Source organism: Hylobates moloch, unplaced genomic scaffold, assembly GCF_009828535.3.
Source record: "Hylobates moloch isolate HMO894 unplaced genomic scaffold, HMol_V3 SCAFFOLD_12, whole genome shotgun sequence".
Lineage (NCBI taxonomy): Eukaryota > Metazoa > Chordata > Mammalia > Primates > Hylobatidae > Hylobates > Hylobates moloch.
The window spans coordinates 24,161,447-24,184,101 of NW_026652287.1; the positions used below are offsets into that span (position 1 = coordinate 24,161,447).

Consider the following 22,655-nt stretch of genomic DNA (forward strand, 5'->3'; position numbering starts at 1 on the left):
AAGCTTGCTTTTGCGAGCTCGCTGCTCAGTTCAGCTGCTTGCCACTACCCGTTGGTTTGAAGGAGAGCTGTGTAGCTGGCTCAGAGAATGTCTCTTACTGTCTGAAATACTTTTGGACATTCCTTCTCTCTGAGAGAAGCCTACGCCTTCTAGCCAAACAATACATGTTCCAGCAGCAAAGATATTTGTAATGAGCCCTGCCAGCATTCCTTGTCTGTGACCCCTTTCCCTAAGTATAACGCCCTGCAGAGCTGGAATTTTTCTATGCTCAGCATTATGTGTTTAGAGGGGTACAACTTGGGAGCTCCGGTTGACAGGTGTGTCCCTAAAGTTACTTGTTTTCTTAGGCTCTAAAGAGTGACATTTGGAATGAGGCCCTGCCATGTTGCACTGTAAGGCACACAGTGAAGAAGAATGAGACCTTGGCCCAACTCAGGGTCTTTGTGACTTTTAAACATGAATTCCAAATGAGGGAAGAACCTGTGGGAGAACCATGGAAAGAATTTTCCATCCCACCTGTAGTCTTCAGCTAATCTCTCTCCAAATGGTGAATTTTCGATCTCCTTTATATCTTTATCAACTTCACTTTGCTAGGCCTGGGGTTCTGAATCCATCCAGAGCCTCACTGAGAGTGGTTTTGAGGTCAGTTGATCAGCTTTCCACGTTGCTGCTATTGCTGCAGGTCAGATGGTCCTGCTCTCTGACCTATGGATTCTTCAGGAAGAGCACCGAACTTTTTCAGCCCCATTCTGCCTCTTATTAGCCAAATGACCATAGACAAGTCATTTATCTTCTCCCAGTCATGATGATTTCATTTTCTTTTCTTTCTTTTCTTTTGGGGGCTGGGGGTGGGTGGGACAGAGTCTCCCTCTGTCGCCCAGGCTGGAGTGCAGCGGTACAATCTTGGCTCACTGCAACCTCTGCCTCCTGGGCTCAAGTGATTCTCCCACTTCAGCCTCCCGAATACCTGGGACTGCAGGTGCTCACCACCACACCCAGCCAATTTTTGTATTTTTTGTAGAGACAGGGTTTTGCCATGTTGCCCAGGCTGGGGTTGTTTCATCAGAGGAATGGGATTGTAAAAATTAAGTGGAAAAATGTAGGGATAAACTCTCTGTAAACTAGAAAGCTATTATTTACTTATTTAAAACAATATGTATTGTTAGTATTAGTATACCAGGCATTCAGGTGCTGAGAATTTGTGATGTTGACAGTGCGATGTCTGAACCACAAGCACGAGGTTTGTTTCTTAGGTTTGCACATTCTGAAACTTGAATTTGTGAGTTCACTCAGGGGTGATCAAGTTCTAAGAAACCAATTTACGCTAACCAAACGTATAAGGAACTGATATATAAAGCACCATTTGTAAATTGAGGTTTATGAATCTTTTACGACAGAGGCCAAATCCTTCTGGGTTCACAATAAGGTACATGTAGCATAATCATCTTACTCTCCTGCCCCTTGCGCCTCTCTGTTTACTGATCCTTCAGGGCCTCGCGGGCTTCATTTCTTCCAGGGAGGCCTCCCTGAACCCCTGTGTGTACGTGCATCTGCACCTTCTACCTCCTTCCACCGTGGAACTTGCTGCCTTATATCTAAATTACTGTCTTGTGCCTGCCTGGCCCTCCAGTGTCACTCCAGACCGGGTTTGGAGTGGTCTGTGGTGTGGGTGGAAACCGGGTCTGTTTCACTTCTAAACTCTCAGGCCTTAGCACTGACCGGACACAATAGACACTCAGCAAATACTTGTTGATCAAAACCGAATTAACAGAGCCTCCTTTTTGGAATGCTCGTTGGCACCCATCTTTCTGTGCTGACAGCATTACATTAGTTCCTTTTTCTCCTAGAATTACCATCAAGTTGGCTGGACAATTGACAGTCCTCTCAGTAATCACCATGCAGAGTGGGGTACCATTGAGGGTTAGTTCTATCCAGGGGAAAGTGATTCCGTTTGTCTCAGCCTGTCCCATCAATCTGGGACCCTTGACAGGGCCTCTTCTTCAGGCCTATATTCCCTACTTTTTTTTCAAGATACAGCATCAGAAATCCTAAATTTGTACTATTTAACTCCCCGTTTCCTTAGGCATAAATTAGTGTAATAATGCCTGTCTGGTCTTCCGCACGGTTTTGTGAAGATCAGATGAGTTGACATTCACCAGAATGCTTTGTCCACGGCAGAGTTTGTCAAAGGTCTGATCTGAGGTTGGGCTCGGTGGCTCACAGCTGTCACCCCAGCACTTTGGGAGGCCAAGGCGGAAGAATCGCTTGAGCTCAGGAGTTGGAGACCAGCCTGGGCAACATAGCAAGACCCCATGTCTGTTTCACACAACACAGGTCTGATCTGTTTTTGCTATCACTGTCATCATTTCGTATTGTCATGATGCAGCATCTCCCTTAGAGGGCCAGAAGAACATTCAGGTCTCTGAAAGTGTGTAGTAGAAGACTAGCGTCTGTTTTACTGCTTCCAAAGAGAGTATTATTTTGTTTTTGACCCTAGCATGACCTCCCTTTATTGCACCTAATCACATCACCCACCTTCTGAGAGCACCATGCCTTTTTGTTGGTGTTACCTTTTACCAGCAGAAAACATTGACATGTACCTATGTGAGAGGTATCTTTATGAAGCCCATGGAGAAGCCTGTTTTCTCTGTGTCTTCTGGTGTTATTTGTTTGTTTGTGTGTTTGTTTTTGAGACAGTCTCACCCTGTCACCCAGGCTGGAGTGCAGTGGGGACTCCAGGATCACAGTCTTCACTCACTGCAGCCTCGACCTCCGGGGTACAAGTGATTCTCGTGCCTCAGCTTCCCAAGAAGCTGGGACTACAGGCACGTGCCACCACGCTCAGCTAATTTTTGTATTTTTAGTAAAGACTGGGTTTCACCATGTTTTCCAGGCTAGTCTTGAACTCCTGACCTCAAGTGATCCACCCACCTTGGCCTCCCAAAGTGCCAGGATTACAGGTGTGAGCCACCATACCCGGCTATGATGTTATTTGATTCTGAGGTTTTTAAAACTTGGCTATTCATCAGAAGCACCACCTGGAACTTTCTGGAGATAAGGTCTGTCTCCCAGGCTGGAGTGCAGTGGCGTGGTCACAGCTCACTGTATAGCCTTGACCTCACTGGGCTCAAGTGATTCTCCCACCTCAGCCTCCTGAGCAGCTGGGACTACAGGCACACACCACCACACCTAGCTAATTTTATTTTTATTTTTTATAGAGACAGGATCTTGTTATGTTGCCCAGGTTAATCTTGAACTCCAGGGCTCAACTGATTCTCCCACTTCGACCTCCCAAAGTGCTGTGATTATAGGCATGAGCCACCATGCCCAGCCCCCTGGAACTTTTAAAAAGTGGATACCCAAGACTCATCACAGACCTTCCAAATTAGACTCTGCTGAGACTGGACCTAGGCATGAATGTGTTTTAGAAGTTTGATAGGTTGTTTCAACGTATGACCAGAGTTGGAATTCAGGGACATTTGGATGATATTCTATACTGTGATGTTTGTATACCTACTATTTTTGTTCTTCAAGAAATGTTGTTTCTATGCAGCAGGGCAGACACCCAGATCACCAGCACATATACCCATTCCTTAAAGAGGATGGCTGTCTTTGCCCTTATCAGTGCTTGGGCTGGCTTGGCTTAGCCCTGTGCTCCACGCTCTGCAAATGTTTGGCTGTTTGGATGAATGAACAGAACCCTGTAAGGGAATTCTAGGCGTTAATTCCAGGGGTTAATCAGAGTATATATGGTAGAATGTAAATTGGAACCCAGAAATATGAATTCCCAGACCATTGTTTTTACTTTTGTTCCCCGTCCCCCCTGCCCAAGACAGTGTCTCACTTTGTCACCCAGGCTGGAGTGCAGTGGTGCGATCTCAGCTCACTACGACCTCTGCCTCCCGCATTCAAGTGATTCTCTGCCTCAGCCTCCTGAGTAGCTGGGATTACAGGCATGCACCACCACACCTGGCTAATTTTTTATTTTTAGTACAGACAGGGTTTTGCCGTGTTGACCATGCTGGTCTCGAACTCCTGACCTCAAATGATCCGCCCACCTCAGTCTCCCAAAGTGCTGGGATTACAGGCGTGAGTCACCACCCCCAGCCAGTTTTTACTTTTCTTAAACTTTGAAGCGCAACAGTCACCATGGGCGTTGTCCATGCTATCCCTGGAGATTCTATTTTGGAATCATTGACGGGCTTCCTTCATTTGTCATGTGGAGAAAATACCTTACCCTGCAGAACTGCCAGAGTTCAATGACATGGCATAGCTAAGTACCTCGTACAGCCTTGGCCACATGGGAGATCCTCAGTAAACAATAGTCCTGTTGATGAGAAACTTACCTTGAAAGCGACTTCTTGGTCAGTGTGGCTGTGTGGTTTACAGAACTCCTGAGCCTCTATGCAGTGCAGAAGGGCCAAAGGATGTGTCCTGTCCCCCAACTATGACGGCAGTGGTGGGTAGGATAAGGCTGTGTGTCCCCTGCCCTTCTGATTTCTACTTGGGCAGGTGGAAGAACCCCGGCACAGTCTCGTCTTCCTGAAGTTCTGTTTGCTTGAATGGTTCCTTCTCTCTCTTTCCCACGCATGATGCATTCACATACTAGGAAGAAGGACGGAAGATGTGATCCACATTCTGACTTCTCAGTGCCTTAGTGGCTTTGCCGTTAGGCACCTGGGCAGGCATGAGCGGAGGTGACCGCGGCATAATGGCTCTGATTTTCACTCTGGATGAGTAGAACAGCTGCTTAACAGGGGTTAAGCAGATGGGCGTGGGGCAGATAGATGTGAGTCCAGCCCCATCTTGTAAAGATATGTGCTCCTAGGCAAGCTGGAGTTTCCTCACCTGCAAAACCAGAATCATGGTAATGTGTGTTTCACTTAATCTGTAGGGAGGATCGCTTGGTCACTTGTGAGCCGAGGGAAGAGAAGCTCTTACTCAGTGCCGCTTCCTTCAGGAATTGTTCCAGAAGTCACCAGTTAAATGCTCCCTCCTCCCTCTTGTAAACCATAACCGAGCCCCTTTCTTAGGGTACTTATTCCATTCTCTCCTGCATCATGGTTATTCACATCCTGAATTTATTTCTCTCGCTGAAAGAAACGCTAAAAACACAGCTCTTGGCTGGCTTGTGCCTGGAGGGTTTGGGATCACACCTCCACCCTTTAGGACCTTTGCAGCCTGACCTGCCTTGGGCACCGTGCGTATCCCAGAGCTCCTCATAGGTGTGCATGTGGTCCCTTCTACCTGGTGTGTCCTCTCAGGTAGCTGTTAGCACGACTGAAGAATTTTCAGGATGTAACCGTGCTTTGAGTACGCAGAATAACTAACTGCGGCAGCTGCCCACGTCACCGTCACCGTTGGGTGAATGGATGCTGATTTGAAAGAAAGAGTCATCCTTCAGAATGTTGATTTGAATCGGAAGGGGGTCTTGTTGCTTGGGGTTGGTTCCTTGGGGCCAGCTGTTTGCCCTCACAATGTCGAATGCACACCCTGGTGCTTGTTTCTCCAGCCTACTGAAAAGCCCGTAGGAGTGCAGTGATTAGAGGAACCTCAGCTGTTTTGCTGAATGGCCCTCTTTCATCAGGATGTGCTGGGACAAGGGCCTTTTTCAGCCATAATATCAGAGGAAGACAAGAGTTCCACAAGAGCCATTTGCTTTTCGGGTAGGACTCCGAGGAAGAGTTGGCTCCCCAGCCCTCGTGGAAGCACTCGGCAGCCTCCTGGCTTTTCCTGATCTCCGTAGGGAGCAGATGGCCGGACCTCCGAGGGCAGTTGTAGGGAGCATTAGAGATGTGAGCACTGCAGCCACAAACCTCTTTTATTTTACCGATTTCTGCATCTTCCTTCAGCCAACCCACTACTTCTGCTGTCCAGAGGTTTCCAGCTCAAATTAGTACGTATGACCACCCTGATTTCTGTTTTCCTGCCATGGCTTGGTTTCTGGATGACACTGGCTGTTTATATTTTGGGGGCCTGGGGTTTTTTGAGGAGCATTGATTGAGGTTTTTGTCTGTTTTCAATGCTTTGGAGAAACTTTAATCTTATGAAGCTTCCCGAATGGCAGTAATCAGTGTCCGAGAACAGATCTGTGTGGTGGAGATAAAAGCATTCTGGTTGGTGGGTAGAGAGGGCAGCGGCTTTTTTTTAATCCCTCATCAAGATTTTTCTTACAGTGGTGGAGGAAGACATTTCCGTTTTGTCTGTCTGCATCTGACCTTTTGTAACTTTAGTCACTCCTTTTAGGACACTCAGATCTTTAGTGAGAAGGGTGATTTCTGAGTGGCTGGGATGGATGGCTTGTGGGTTTGGGCTTCCTGGCCCCGGACACCTGGTAAAGTGAGCGTGCCATCACCAATGCGGATTTCTTCATGGACTTCCCCAGTGGGGCACTTTGAGGGTCTGATGAATCGGGAGAGCCTGTGCCTCTGGGCATCAGAAGCTGCGATCGTCAGATACAGTATTCAGATCGGCCACGCAGAGGGCGCATGAGGCTCTGGCCCCAGAGTGAGCTCAGAAGAGAAGCCAGGAAGCCGGGTCACAGAGACTTTCTGCATCTTGTTTTCATAAATCCTGTGACTGACCACGCTGTGCAGCCTCCCATCCCACCCCCCACCCCGAGAGTCATGTCGTGCGGTTTCCTCTGGCTGTATCCCCTGACTGTATTTGCAGGACACAGGGTGATCTCACAGCTTCGGGATAATGCGCTGCTGCTTGGTCTTCCCTGCAGCTTCCAGTCTTGCTTTTTACAGTAAATGCCTGTTACTTGATTGTCGTGGGGGAACAGAGGCAGAGTGTTCCAGGGCCCCAATCAATGCCATCCCAACTTCATGCGTAGAGCAGGAGGCCCTGATTCTTATCAGTGTAGGAACATGGAGGAGGAACAGCTGGCCCTGTAAGTGATCACAGAGTGAAACCAGCCTAGTCTGTTGCATTGTTCCTTTTTTTCCAAAGGAAATGTAAGGGAAACCAAGGGGAATTTTTGCTCATGGTTTCCAAAGCAAAGGTCATCGTTAATGGTTGGCTGTTTCCAGCGTGCTTGGGTTTCTGGTCAGTATGAATTGTTTTGTTTTTGTTTTTGTTTTTTTAATCTCGTGAACAAAAGCAGTTGATGTTGTCTCGAAAAGATTTTCCCAGCTGCTTCGATGAACTGATGGTTGTTTTAGGTTTCATGAGTTTGGAACCTCTCGCATAGCTCTTTCAGATTTTGATGAGAATAAATAGTAAGTGATCTGTGTCTAAGAACAGTTCTGAAAACATACTCAGCTGTGAGATTCTAAGGAAGGAGAGAGTGACAAGCTTTGCGGGTGGAAAGGGTTAGGTGATTCTGCACCCTGTGAAATGAGATCGGCCAGATGGATGCTGAAGAGCTTTTTACTTCCTATGAGTGAGGGTGAGACGCAAAGAAAGGCTGCTTCTCGTTTCTTTCATTATTTATAATCCTGAGCTCCTCAACACTTGAACCTTGCAGCACAAATATATGACTGTGAGAGGGTGGAAAGGATGACTCGGCAGTGCATCTGCAGTAGCAGACGAAATGCTGTCAGATGTCAAGTATTGGTGTCACAAGATATCGAAAACCAATTGCCTGGAATTCAAAGGACTGAACAAGAAGGCAGAACTAAGTCTTCTTACTTAATATTTGAGCAGTCACTATTTTTAGCATGAGCATTTAACCAGAAAAACTAACAGATTTTATTGTGGACTTTATATCATAGAACATAACAGTCTTCCTGATTTCAGGAGCTGCTGATTGGAAATGCTAGTTCATGTGGCATTTTCTTGGCACCTGGAGTCATACTTTAGACTTTGCTGAGTTTTTTATTCCAGAATTCGAACATTTAACTACTAACATTAGATGTCTGGGGCAAAGGTGATCTTGCTTTCTTATATTACAGAAAACATCTTCGTCTTTCTGTCAGGAATTGATATACTTAATTTCAAGGTTCTCTTTAATTAGAAGACTGCTTTATCTTAGGGATTTTTCCTTCAAATCACGTATATGTCCATTGGTTGTTCAAGAGAGAAATTTTTATAGTTGCCTACAATTTGAACTGTGACCTCCTTTTATGAAATTATTAAGATGAGGATGTTCTGGCCGGGCGCGGTGGCTCACGCTTGTAATCCCAGCACTTTGGGAGGCCAAGGCAGGTGGATCACGAGGTCAGGAGATCGAGACCACAATGAAACCCCGTCTCTACTGAAAATACAAAAAATCAGCCAGGCGTGGTGGCGGGCGCCTGTGGCTCCGCCGCCGGGAGAGGCTGAGGCGAGAGAATGGCGTGACCCCGGGAGGCAGAGCTTGCAGTGAGCCAGATCGCGCCACTGCACTTCAGCCTGGGTGCCTGGGTGACAGAGCGAGACTCCATCTCAAAAAAAAAAAAAAAAAAAAAAAAAGATTAGGATGTTCTTTTTAAATTATAAAGTATAGTATGTGTTTTATATTATTTTGAGAATCAAACAAAAGTAGATGTTTTAAAGGTTAATATAAGTTTAATATAGAACATTTAGAAAATACTAGAAGATAATCTATTCCTCCTCCTCCCCCACCTCCTGCAAAGCCGTTAATAATTTTGGTGTATTTTATGCATAATTTTGAGAGTTGATGGTATTTTTGAACAATTGATAGTAATTCATAGCTGAAGCATTCTTTTCTTATGTCTTAATTTTTGCAAAAGCCAGACTTGATAGCCAAGTCATGAAAGTGAAATTAAAAATAAAAGCTTTTGATGTACGACGGGGTCTCACAACGTATCCCAGGCTGGTCTCAAACTCTTGGGCTCAAATGATCCTTCCACCCCAGCCTCCCAAATAAACATTTTTTAATTGTAATTTTTTTTTTTTTTTTTGAGACGGAGTCTCGCTCTGTTGCCCAGGCTGGAGTGCAGTGGCGCAATCTCGGCTCACTGCAAGCTCCGCCTCCCGGGTTCACGCCATTCTCCTGCCTCAGCCTCTCCGAGTAGCTGGGACTACAGGCACCCGCCACCACGCCCGGCTAATTTTTTTTGTATTTTTAGTAGAGACGGGGTTTCACCGTGGTCTCTATCTCCTGACCTCATGATCCGCCCACCTCGGCCTCCCAAAGTGCTGGGATTACAAGTGTGAGCCACCGCGCCCAGCCTTAATTGTAATTTTTAAAGTTATAGGTAGATATAAGTGTTATTGCTAGCTAAAATAACAAAATCCAAAGATTCATTCTGCTGAGAAATTCATTGGGCCAACTTCAGGTTTTCTGCAAGAATAGTGGACAGGACAACCTTGACTAAGTTAAATCACAGGTCAGTATCCACCCACTTTTTTTTTCTTTCTTTCTTTCCTTTTTTTTGAGACACGGTCTTGCTCTGTCGCCAAGGCTGGAGTGCAGTGGTGCGATCTTGGCTCACTCCAGCCTCTGTCCCTGGGGCTCAAGTAAGTGATTCTTGTGCCTCAGCCTTCTGAGTAGCTGGGATTACAGGCATGTGCCACCATGCCTGGCTAATTTTTGCATTTTTAGTAGAGACAGGGTTTCACCATGTTGGCCAGACTGGTCTCGAACTCCTGACTTCAAGTGATCCACCTGCCTTGGCCTCCCAAAATGCTGAGATTACAGGCTTGAGCCACCTGGCCCGTCCCCACTTTTCTTAAAATGCAAACAACTAGTGAAAGTGTAATTTCATCTTGTATTCCATCAAGGGAAGTCACCAAGAAACAATGGAGTTGTTAAAAGCCAGAGTTAGAAGCAGAGATCAACAGCAAGAGCATGAGAATTCACAAAGTAGACCGCCCTCTTCTAATCAGGGAGTTGTTCTCTATTCTTAGAAAACGTTATGGCCGGGCGCGGTCATGCCTGTAAATGCCTGTAATCGCAGCACTCCAGGAGGCCGAAGCAGGCAGATCGCTTGAGGTCAGGAGTTTGAGACCAGCCTGGCTAACATGGTGAAACCATGTCTCTACTAATAATACAATAATTAGCTGGGCATGGTGGCACATGCCTGTAATCTCAGCTGCTGGGGAGGCTGAGACATGAGAATCACTTGAACCCAGTAGGCAGAGGTTGCAGTGAGTTGAGATCACACCACCGTACTGCAGCCTGGATGACAGAGTGAAATTGTGTCTCAAAAAAAAAGAAAGAAGAAAATGTTATATGACAGTGAGATCCCTGTCCAGTATTCTGCAGAAAGGGGCCCTGGAGAGCCTACGTAGAACTTTGGGTGTTGTCACAGAAGCATTATTTTGTCACGAAAATTCTCCAGCAGCAAGCTTTTAGCAAAAGCAAGGTTTGAGAAAAGTACTACGTGGAATTATTATAAAAGCAGTTTCATCCTATTTGCATTTTACATGCCATTTGTCCATGCTAAAGCTTTTTCCCCTGCAGTAATTCTTTGTCCATTTTCCTGTCTGAATTCCAGTCTAACTGTGCTTTGGTCTTATCCTTCCCAGCTTAAGCGAGAGCTTTTTCATGGTGAAAGGCGCAGCCCTCTTCTTACAACAGGGAAGCAGCCCTCAAGGCCAGCGGAGTCTTCAGCACCCCCACAAGCATGCAGGTGAGGGCTCTAAGTTGATACTCTTACATTGGAGCTGCTTTTCTGGACAGCAGAGGAAACTTCCATTGTTGGTGATGTTGCTGAGTTTGAAGGCCTTAGACATAGTGGACGCAGGTTTGCAATGACAAGTGCGGGCAGAGGCTCAGATGCTTTCTCTTGAGCAGGCCACGCACATTTTCCAACCTTTTATGTCATGTCTGTCTGCGTCAGGAGTAAGGTCAGCAGCATCCTGCTGGGATGCAAAGATTTCCTCTCTGTAGTTTATCAGTTAATTGCAGGCTGTAAGTTACAGCCTGACTTTTTAACAAATGCACCAAAATGAATTATAGCCAGATGTTGTCCACTTGAAAATAACCATCTGGAGTGCTGTATACCTAATCTTGGGATGGATTTCTCCAAGCATTTGAAAAACACTCATTTGGAGAATTTCTTGAAGGGCCTTTGGCTCCAACTCTGAGATAGACACTATAGTAGGAAGTCTTGATTCTGTAATAGTTTGTTTTTAGGAAGTGGACAGAAGTAATAGGGTGAGGATCAAACTGAGTTTAAATAAGAAATGCCTACTAAGTAATAAGACTGGTTTTCTTAGGAGACTTGACTCAGAACTGAAGGCAGTTAGAAAGAGGAATTCAAGAAATGCTTGCGTGGCCCTGCATGGTGTCTCATAACTGTAATCCCAGTGCTTTGGGAGGCTGAGGTGGGAGGATCGCTTGAGCCCAGGAGTTTGAGGCTGCAACAAGCTAGGATCACGCCACTGCACTCCAGCCTGGGTGACAGAGAGAGACTCTGTTTCTTAAAAACAATAACAACAAAACACACTTATGGCCAGGCACGGTGGCTCTTGCCTGTAATTCCAGCATTTGGGAGGCCAAGGTGGGCAGATCTCGCTTGAACCCAGGAGTTCCAGACTAACCTGAACAACATGGTGAAACACTATCTCTGCAAAAAATACAAAAATTAGCTGGGCATGGTGGCGCATGCCTGTAATCCCAGCAGAGTGGGGGGCTGAGGCGGGAGGATTGCTTGAGCCCAGGAGGTCGAGGCTGACGTGTCACCACACCCAGCTAGTTTTGTGTGTGTGTGTGTGTAAATGAGGTCTCACTATGTTGCTCACTGTGTTGCTCAGTGAGCCATGACTGCGCCACTGCACTCCAGCCTGGGTGACAAAAAAATAGAGCCTAGCTCAAAAAGAAAGAAAGAAAAAAATGCTTGCATGTAAGTGGATCTTTGTCGTAGATGGACAGTGTCTCAGGGCATTTCTTGGAGAGGCAGTGCATAATTGAATATGAGCTGAGAAGGCCTTTACTTTTCAGAACAGCAGCAGGTGAAACCAACCAGCCATTGTGGCCAGTTTTCTTGTGAACATTTTGTTTGTTTAACCTCAAGTCATTCAGCTTCATTTTAGATCTGGGTGCTCAGGTTAGAATTCTACACCATACAATTTATAGCAAACACCAAGGCTCAGTCAGTATTTTCACATACTGATGTTGATAATATTTAGGTCTGTTTTAAGCAAAGAAAATAACTGTCCTGTACAAGGAGGCAGTGTGGTTTGTAGAAATAGTATTTGTTTTGAAGCCAGGCAGACCTGTCTTCTGATCCTAGTCCTCCAACTTACTAAGCCGTCACAGGTCGACTTCTAAGCCTCAGTTTCCTAGTCTTTACAATGGGCATCAAATACTGGTGCCTCAGACAATATGGAAATTTAGAGTTACGTGTGTAACATACCTACCTTTAGTAGGTGCTGTATATATATATATATAGATGGGTAACTATCATTATTATTACGATGACTTCTAGTACAATACAGCTATAAACAGACCCTTCATTCTTTTTTTTTTTTTAATTATATGAAAAGTTTTTTTAGAGATGGATCTCATTTCCTTGCCCAGGCTGGCATGCAGTGGCCTGATCATAGCTCACTGCAGCCTCGACCTCCTGGGCTCAAGTGATCATCCAGCCTCAGCTTCCTGAGTAGCTGGGACCATAGATGCGCGTCACCACACCCAGCTAGTTTTGTGTGTGTGTGTGTGTGTGTGTGTGTGTGTGTGTGTGTATAGATGAGGTCTCGCTATGTTGCTCAGGCTGGTCTCCAACTCCTGGCCTCAAGCCATCCCCCCACCTCAGCCTTTCAAGGTATTGGGATTATAGGTTTGAGGCAGCATACTCAGCCAGATTCTTCATTCTTGAATTTGCTAATTATTCTGCCCTCTTAGAAATGTAGCTGTTGTTCATGTTTTAACTGTAACACATACAACAAAGCAAATGCTCAAGCTCTGCTCACTAAGTGTCAGATACCTCCTTCCTCTAATCCAAAGACTAGAAGGGTAGGATGCAAGCCACCAGCTGGCTGACTCTTGTGCCCTGAGATCTGGAGTGGACGATGAGGTCAGAAGGCAGAGGGGCCGCCAGCTGTCCACAGTTGGTCTGTAAATGACCTTGGGACAGGCGCAGACTAGACTTACGTTAGTTCCTTTTTTTCCCTAGAATTACCATCAAGTCTCCTGAATGTACCAGAGGCCCCCCAGTAACCACCGTGCAGAGCTGAGTACAATTGAGGGTTAATTCTGTCCTTGGAAAAGTAGTTCAGTTTGTTTCAGCCAGTCCAGTCAATTTGAGACCCTTTCTAGGGCTTATATTCTCTGATTTTTTTGTGTGTGGATGTCAGATGGGGGTTTGGATTTCTGTCTGTCAGCAGTTCCATATCTCAGCAAACAATCCCACTGAAAGAAGTTTATCTATGTGGAAAATGTCCCTTTCATTTAGGCATTTATCAGACAGGGGTTTGTTTTTGCTTTCCCCAATGCAGTTCTATGACTTGGGTAGATGGTGGGAGGGCCCAGGCGGGTGAAGAACCAGCCCATGGTCGTTGGGTTGTATTGGTGACATGATGGGTGGAGGAAGGGGGTGGGGAGGTCTATGGCTTTCTTTAATGTGAACCCTTATCTCCAAATCGCTCATCGTAGGAAGCAGGATCAACATAGGGTGATATACACTGTGGAATTGTATAACTGGAGAGGACAGATAAGAGGGGCATGGTTCTTTTCTTTTTTAAATTTTACTTATTGTGGAAAGAATGCTTAATTGGGCTGGGTTTGGTGGCTCATGCCTATAATCCCAGCACTTTGGGAGGCTGAGGTGGGAGGATCATTTGAGTCCAGGAGTTCGAGACCAGCCTGGGCAACATGGCAAAACCCTATCTCTATTGAAAAAAAAAGAAAAAGAAAGAACGCTTAACATGAGATCTACCCTCCTGACTAGAGGCACAAATTTCTAATGACTCAATTCCTCTCTGAGGCAGGAAGTGCAATTTGGACATCATCTGTCATTCTCCCTTAAAATGAAAAAGATGCTTTTGCAAAAGGAACAAACACAATGTTTTCTTTTGGAGCATTTGAGTGTGTAAGCATTATTGATCCTTTTGGGGTTGTAATTGTGATGTATATTTTTTTTTTCCTTTGTAGAGACAGGGTCTCATCATGTTGCCCAGGGTGGTCTCAAACTCCTGGGCTTCAGCGATCCTCCTGCCTTGGCCTCCCAAGTAGCTGGGACTACAGACGCGAACCAGAAAGCCCAGCTAATTTTTTACTTTTCTGTAGAGATGGGGTCTTGCCATGTTGCCCAGGCTGGTCTTGAATGCCTGGCCTCAAGTGACTCTCCTGCCTCGGCCACCCAAAGCACTGGAATTCCAGGTGTGAGCCACCACACCAGGCTGATATTAGCATCTTTACAGATGAACCTTTCTTCAGAAAGAAAGCCTTGCAGATATAAAGAAAAATGTATAAGCTAGAGAAAAAAGCAAACTTGGAGTCACACCTGCTACTTATTAATTATGCACCTCCCTTACAACTTTCCCCTCCTTGAAAGTGTGCCCTTCTTCTGACAGGGTCTCCTGCTTCACGTGAGACTCATGGCCAGTAAAAGACTTTCCTCGCTGCACTCCAGGGACACCTCCTGAACCCTGGGGCAGCTCAGAGAAGTTCAGAAGCCGTCCCTGGCTACTGCCTGTTTTACATAGTGAAGAAAAAAGAGTACATAATTTTTAGCAAGAAAAGAGAAAATGACAGATTGGTTTCTATTCAAATTATTTCTCTGGGCAACCAGCATACAGCTGCTATCTGTAGAGTCACTTAAACATTTTCCCCCCGGTTATGGAAATAATGTCTGCCTCCAGTGGAAAATGCAGAAGTTTGAAGTGGGGCCTGGGTGGGGTAGCTCATGCCTGTAATCCCAGCACTTTGGGAGGCTGAGGCATGCAGATCACTTGAGGTCAGGAGTTCGAGACCAGCCTGGCCAACATGGTGAAATTCCGTCTCTACACTTAATACAAAAATTAGCCGGGTATGGTGATGGGCACCTGTAATCCCAGCTACTTAGGAGGCTGAGACAGAAGAATCCCTTGAATCCGGGAGGTGGAGGTTGCAGTGAGCTGAGATCGCACCACTGCACTCTAGCCTGGGTGACAGTTTGAGACTCTGTATCAAAAAACAAAAAAGAAGAAGAAGAAGAAGAAGTTGTTTGAAGAGGAAGCATGCTGCTCTGTCCTTTTTCTCTAATGATTAACTCTTAGCAAATGCCTTACTTCCAGCCACAGCTGTCGTTTCTAGGCACCCCAACCTGCCGAGTAACATTGGCTTGAATGAAATAACATTTTTCTCTAGGCTTGCCTGTATTTTCCACATTTTGTATTTGGAAACCTATACTGTATGTATTTCAGGAAATAAGAGCAACTTTTTTTTTTTTGAGATGGAGTCTCGCTCTGTCGCCCAGGCTGGAGTGCAGTGGCGCAATCTCGGCTCACTGCAAGCTCCGCCTCCCGGGTTCACGCCATTCTCCTGCCTCAGCCTCTCCGAGTAGCTGGGATTACAGGTGCCCACCACCACGCCCGGCTAATTTTTTTGTATTTTTAGTAGAGACGGGGTTTCACCGTGGTCTCGATCTCCTGACCTCGTGATCCGCCCGCCTCGGCCTCCCAAAGTGCTGGGATTACAAGCATGAGCCACCGCGCCCGGCCAAGAGCAACTTTTAACAACGTGACAGTAAGCTCCATGTCACCCATCCACATCGCACAGTATTCAGAGTGGTGTAAGAGAAATTGAGACTTGAAGTTTTTGTGGTGATTCTCCTGTGGTGTAGGTAGACAAATTTTAACTTCTCAATCTTTTTCCAAGCCCTCAAAGTCAGCCTTTCAGAGGTTTTTTTCCTAGAAAGTAGGTAAGAGACCTTTTAAACCTTTCTTCATTGGTTCAACAGGTGACCTGCCTCAACATCTTCAGGTGATGATCAACCTTCTGCGTTGTGAAGACAGAATCAAGCTGGTAAGAAGCAGTGAGAATGTCAAGTTAAAAAAAATTTTTTTTTAATTTTTGTGAGATGAGGGTCTTGCTCTGTTGCCCAGGCTGGAGTGCAGTGGCATGATCCTAGCTCACTACAGCCTCAAACTCCTGGGTTCGAGCAATCCTCCCACCTCAGCCTCCTGGATAGCTGGGACTACAAGTGTGTACCACCCTGCGTAATTTAAAAAAAATTTTTGTGGATATGGGGTCTTGCTGTTTTGCCCAGGCTGGTCTTGAACTCCTGGCCTCAAACAATTCTCCTTCCTCTGCCTCCCAAAGACCTGGGGTTATAGGTGTAAGCCACCGTGCCCAGCCAGCAAGTTTTAATTTTTAATTGTGAAACTTGGTGGGGAACCATTCATGAATGATAGGGGGAAAAGCTTTTAGGTTACAACAAACAAATTCTCCTCAAATTGTGCACTAAAGCCAAAGCCAGGTTGACTCCTCAGTTCCCCAGAGGGGCGGGAGGAGGGATGAAACAGGTCTCCATGGCAGTTAAATAAGCTAAATAAGAACTTTCTTTGGATTTCATGTGTTCACTGATTTCTTGCATTTTGGGTGATTCCTCTGAGCCAGGCGGCGTCCCTGCTGCTATAGAGAGAAATGAGGCCTGGTTCCTGCTGTCAAGAATGTCCTCTTTGTGTTTTGTTGTTTGAGATGGAATCTCACTCTGTCATTCTGGCTGGCATGTGGTGGCGTGATCTCAGCTCACTGCAACCTCCGTCTCCCAGGTTCAAGAGATTCTCGTGCCTCAGTCCCCTGAGTAGCTGGGATTACAGGCGCACGCCACCACGCCCAGCTAATTTTTGTATTTTTAGTAGAGATGGGGTTTTGCCATGTTGGCCAGGCTGGTCTCAAACTCCAGACCTCAAGTGATCTGCCTACCTTGGCCTCCCAAAGTGCTGGGATTACAGGCCTGAGCCACCATGCCCAGCCAAGAATTTTCTCTTCATTTTTAACTCCCAGAGGGAAAGGCAGAACACTGAAAGTGTTGATCTTGCATTGGAGATGGGAGGGAGGCACCACCTCCAAAGGCAGGCCAGTGAGAGCACGTCTGCCCTGTTCCAGGCCGTGCGCCTGGAGAGCGCCTGGGCGGACCGGGTCCGGTACATGGTGGTGGTGTACAGCAGCGGGCGCCAGGACACCGAGGAGAATATCTTGCTGGGAGTGGACTTTTCCAGTAAGGAAAGGTAAGTCTGATGGGCTAGGTGTTCCCTTCTGTGAGGGAGGCAAGAGTTGCTGCTGGACAAAGGATTCCATGATCCCATATCCGTCAGAGGTGGGAGAGGGCTGTGTCCTGATGGAGAGCCTGGGGAGTCGAGCCACTGGGAACACTAGGGTGTGCCATTTCAGCTCTGTGTGCCAGGCATCGTGCCAGCTCCAGGCTGTGCTCTCGGAACTCAGAGTCAATTGAGAGGACAGAAAGTTATGCTGTTTGCTTAGAGAGGTTTCATGCCAGCTGCCATAGAGTGGGGCACCTTAGCCAGAAATGCTTCCTGAAGGAGGTGACAACAATGCCGAACCCAGAAGGCCAAGCCAGAGTCTGCCAAGGGAAGCAGGGAGACCCTCCCAGGCAGAGGGGCCCGTGGAGAAGTATGGAGATTGGTGGGCCTTGCCTCAGACACCTGACCCCATAGTGATACTCCATAGATTCCCAGGTACTTCATGGCAGGTCCTAGTCAGAGGCTTGAAGAGTAGCTTATAAATTCCCACTAACTGGAGGCCAAGTAAGTTAGAGCATTGACCCCAGGATGTGTGTGAAATGAGGGTGGAATCACTCCCCTGACATCTCGGATAAATGAATGCCTGTGAGATCATTGCAAAACCTGGGTTTGTTAAAACTAGATTAGACTCCCTTTATTCATCATTCATTCATCGACTCATTCATTAAGCATATGATTTATTTGCGTTCACCTGTGTGTGAGGCAATGGGCTAGCCCCAGGTAAACAAAGAAGCAACAGTACACACAGTTCTTGGCCTCAGAGAGCTTCTAAGGGAGCATGGAAGACAGTCACAACCAGGTAGGAGGGAGAGAGTGACCGAGAGGTGCTGGGATTTTGTGAGACCACGGGAGGGGGTGACTGTTGAGAGCACCTGGCAGGACCTATCTGGCAGGAGTGAAGCCTAAGCCGACTCTTAACGGGCAAGTGGGCAGTCAGGCGAGCTCTAGGGTGGAGGCGGAGCAGCAAGGTGCATTTGAAGAGCATTTCAGGCAGAATCAACAGCAGAAACCAGTCAGGGAGGCCATGAGTGTCATGGTAACAGTACGGTCTTGTCTTGTTCCTATGAGAGCTTCTGTAAGTCACATGCTAGCGACTGAGACTTTGATGCTTGTTTGAAGGAAATGAATAAAAAAGGGAGGACATTTCTTTTATGACATGGCCCCCACCCCCGCAGTACATAATAAATAGCACTATGAGAAAGTTTCCTGTGACACATGTAGCAGATGGAGTTGGGGCTGGCATCTGTGGCCTTGGGCTGGTTGGGAACCTGGGGCTAGAAGAACCTGTAGCATAGGAGGTGTTTGGATGTGAGCTCTGAAGAGCCACTTGGAGACTGGAGGGCGTGGTCTGTTAGGATGGGGTGCCACCAGGCAGGTGATCTCAGAAATGCCCAGAGCCCCGTCTACTTGGCCATTATCTGTACGGTTGTGAGGCCTAGCGGTGTTTGGTGTTTGACCGTCTTGTGGTTGTAATTGTTCTTCCAATGACTGTCCAGCTTTTCTGAATCTTTCTGAGGCAGGGACTTCCCTCACAAGTGTGGCCTGTTCCAATAATGCTTTCTGATCCCAAACGGAAATTGGCCTCCTGTGGCCTGTGCCCATTGTCTTGATCCTAACCATGGGAGTGGTGTGGAAGCCCAGTCCTCCTGACTGTAGAGTACAGCACAACTACAAAATGCCTCTGTGAACATCTCATTTAACCCCTTCATCCCCCTGGGGTGGGTAGTCCTACCTCAGATTTTACACGACAGTCAGAAGCTCACGAGGCTGCAGTGATTACCTCAGGGTCATCCCAGTAAGTGGCCGGGCTGGAATTCGGAGGCAGGCTTTTCCTGTCGACCTGCTGAATGAGTAGATGCCACTCATTCTTTCCCAGTGGGCTGCAGCTCTCTTCCTGTACACCGCCTTGCTCGTTCATTCACTCCTAGGTTTATTGTGTATGGACTTGTTAGCTCTTTCCCTGTGCTGGGCGCCCCGCCAGGTGCTGGGGCTACATCAGGGAGCATGGCAGACACACCTGCAGTCTCACAGAGCTCACAGGCCAGCAGTCATGGGCATGCCTTAGATGCACACACGTGCACTCCCACTCCGCTGCTGTCCGGCTGGAGGAGACTGGCCTGTGTGCTCGTCCGCACTACCCCCGCAGTGCTCTTCCCTCCCACCCTCTCCTCCCTTTGCCTCTCCTCAGCACCCCGACTTCGGTTCTCGCAGGTTCCTCTCCTTGTGGTTCCCTCGCCTCTCCTGCACGCTCTTCCCTCAGGTCTCTGCGCCCTCTGCTCAGAGGTCTCTGTGCCCTCTGAGCAGGAGCCACAGCCCACCTGTGGGCACCGACCCTAAGGCCAGGGAAGGTCTCTGAGGTTGGAGAGGGCGGTCGAGAGGCCACCCAAGATGATCGGGGCCTGAGGGGAACTTCCTGTCGCTGGGCCTGATGCAGCTGCCTTCTGTGCCCAGGGAATCCCGGGGCTGGGAACTGGGCCTTCTCCTGCAGCTCCTACATTGCCCAAGCACCAGGCTGTTGTCTTCCTTCCCGGCTTGAAAAAAAGAGTCCAGGTCCCCACCAGAAGCCTTTAGCCTGCTGAGGGAGCAATATACTTGTTTTTTCTAAATTCCTTCCTTGGGATTTTCTTTTTTTATTCCCCCTGACAAAAAAAAAGAAAAAAGGAATAGACAAGCATTGCCCCCAAAGGGCATCTTCGTAAGAGTCCAAACGCTCTCCAGAAGGCAGCATTGGAATGGCGGCTCCTGCAGCAGGCTCACACGCTCTCACTCGAAGTTTTTGTTTTTGTTTTTATTTTTAAGATGGGGTCTCACTCTATCACCCAGGCTGGAGTGTAGTGGCACGATCTTGGCTCACTGCAACCTCTGCCTCCTGGGTTCAAGCGATTCTCCTGCCTCAGTCTCCTGAGTAGCTGGGATTACAGGCATGCGCCACCATACCTGGATAATTTTTGTATTTTTAGTAGAGACAGGGTTTCACCATGTTAGCCAAGCTAGTCTCAAACTACTGACCTCAAGTGATCCACCCTCCTCGGCCTCCCAGAGTGCTGGGATTACAGGCGTGAGCCACTGCACCCGGCCTCACTCAGAGTCTTATATCTGCATATGCATCCTGGAAGACCAGAGCAGCCACGCCACCTTAGGGTTCACTCTTGAATTCTTTTCTCTACTCTTTTTTCTTTTCTTTTTTTTCCCTTCCCTCACCTTCCCCTTCCCTTCCCCTTCCCCTTCCCCTTCCCTTCCCCTTCCCCTTCTCTTCCCCTTCCCCTTCTCTTCCTCTTCCCCTTCCCCTTCCTCTTTCCCTTTCCTTCCTTTTTTTTCGACCTCCCAGTTCTTTCTCCTACCTCAGATCTGAGTAATGAGACCACATGGCACCATCCAGTAATTTTTGTTTAAAAAATCACTATTGCCCGAGCTGGTCTCAAATTCCTGGGCTCAAGCAGTCCTCTTGTCTCCACCTCCCAAAGTGCTGGGATTACAGATATGAGCCACCACACCCCAGCAGGATTATGTTTTCGATTCGGATTGGGAACATTTTGAATGCCATGAGCATACACCACCATCCACACATCAGTGTTTTGCCGTCAGTGAAGGACTCCACAATGGGGTCTTGGAACAGGTTGGTCTCCTGCCTGGACCTCCAGACCCATCTGGCTTCTCTGTTCCTGCCATACAGGCCCTAGGAACTTGGAGCCTGCTTTCTTCTTCTGCAATTGCTCCCACCCACTTTAGCCTTGGGGTCACTCTTCCTCTAAAAAGATTCAGCTTCCCTTACTATGTATCCCTTTCCTGCTTCCCATATATGCCCCCCAGGTGGAGACAAGAGGACTGCTTGAGCCCAGGAGTTTAAGACCAGCCTGGGCAATATAGTGGGGCCTTATCTCTACAAAAAAAGTGTTTTTTTAAAAAGCTGGGCATGGTGGCATGTGCCAGTGGTCCTAGCTACTCAGGAGGCTGAGGTAGGAGGATTGATTAGGCCCAGGAAGTCGAGGCTGCAGTGAGCTGTGATTACACCACTGTACTCCAGCCTGGGCAATGGAGCAAGACCCTGGCTCAAAAAAAAAAAAAGAAAGAAAGAAAAGTATGCTTCCCATGGGTCCTCCTTCCTTATAGGAATCTTACTGTTAATCATTGTAGAACCGCTGGAAACTCACAAAAGTAACAGCTAGGGGATGATAGGAGATGTGTGCAGTTGTTGCAGTCCTGCAGGGTCCCTGTTCCATGCTCCTGGCTCTAGTTGAAGGCCGTGAGCAGAGGTCCCCCGTGGGCTGAGCCTCTTGCGCATCCGTGTCCAAGGGAGGCTGGTTTAGGGGCTTAGGTTCCACATGGTTTCATGTGCCCCTTATTTCCTATGGGCAGTCTTGTCCCTGCCCCCTTGACCTCTGCCTGCCCTGGAAGGCCCCGCCCCTGGCCTAGGCCTGGCCTTGCCACCCCACCACCCCCCGTCCTGTGCTGTCTGCAGCTCTCTGTGCTGTACCTGCCTCCTTATCAGTCCCTGGCGAGGGTCGTCAGGGCTCAGGTTGGGTCTTCTAGACCACACATTCTCAGGGCACCATCTGACCTGGCTTCTGCCTATTGGATTTGGGCTCCATAGGGACCCTTTCCTTGCCTCCTCCTGGCGCTGACACAGCCACTTGTCCCTAGAGCTCTGTGAGGCCCAACATAAATTTTATTTTGCAGTGCTATAAGAGAAACACTAGTTAGTCCCTCCGGAGTGGGTAGGATGGCACGGAGGGACCTGAGAATTTGCCCAACCCAAAAGCCTGAGTGTCATTGGCCAGAAGGGCTTGGAACAACCTTCCCCACAGATGTAGAAGCATGGAGTTGAGAAGAGTCCCGCATGGGGCAGGGCGCTACCTGGGAGGGGAGCTGGGTCTGTGATCCCCAGAAGCCCCATTCACATGGGCACACATAAAACATGACTGTGGTGTTGGCAGCAGCAGAGATGGAAGCATGAGATTCCTGAGGTCTGCGGAGCTGGCCCTTGGCAGGGTTACAGTGGCTTCTCACAAGTCGACTTCTAAATGCCTGAAGAATTTTCATCATAATCTGAGGACTCTCCGATAAGCCCTTACTTTCCCTCTGTTTTTCAGTGGTGCCAGTCTCTGCAGTCATTCAGTCTCATTTCACTGGTATGATGGGCAAAACAAAACCAGGTTAAGCGAGGTTGTAAAACCGCAGCCACGCTAAAGGCGCAGGTGCACAGGTCCGAAAGTGAGCTCCGGGAACGGTGTGAGCATGCTCCCCTCCCCGCCACCCAGGACAGGCCAGGCCGGGCTTGGCCGCCGGTGCTTGCCTGTGTACCCCCAAGTACACATGTGGCCTCCGCCAGCAGAGCACCAGCCCTGGGCGGCTGCCTCCCTGCTGTAGAGTGGGCGTGCGGTCAGCCCACACTGCACCCAAGAGCCTCAGCTGAGCACTTACGGAGTTGTGTCCACAGGGCCATCCCAGACCCGTGTCTTCTAGAATTCATCAGTGAGCAGTTCCTGTGCAGACAGCCTACTCCCACACGTGCGTCCAACAGCCCGTCCTGGACCAGGTGGTGAGCTGGAAAGGCTGTGCATGTACATGGGTAG

General features: G+C 47.9%; 1 protein-coding gene across 4 annotated transcripts in view; it reads left to right on the plus strand.

Annotated features, from left to right (window-relative positions):
• The window catches only part of SSH1 (slingshot protein phosphatase 1), a 77,090-nt gene that overhangs the window by 24,846 nt on the left and 29,589 nt on the right, over positions 1–22,655 (plus strand). For 2 of the 4 annotated variants that reach the window (XM_032168771.2, XM_058425429.1), the window contains exons 3-5: positions 10,420–10,523; positions 15,777–15,841; positions 16,928–17,049. In XM_032168771.2, coding sequence (XP_032024662.1) covers positions 10,420–10,523; positions 15,777–15,841; positions 16,928–17,049 — 291 coding nt within the window. Of the gene's footprint in view, positions 1–5,753; positions 5,897–10,419; positions 10,524–15,776; positions 15,842–16,927; positions 17,050–20,505; positions 22,591–22,655 lie in introns of those variants that run through there. The other 2 variants (XM_032168773.1, XM_058425430.1) reach the window with 2 other exon arrangements.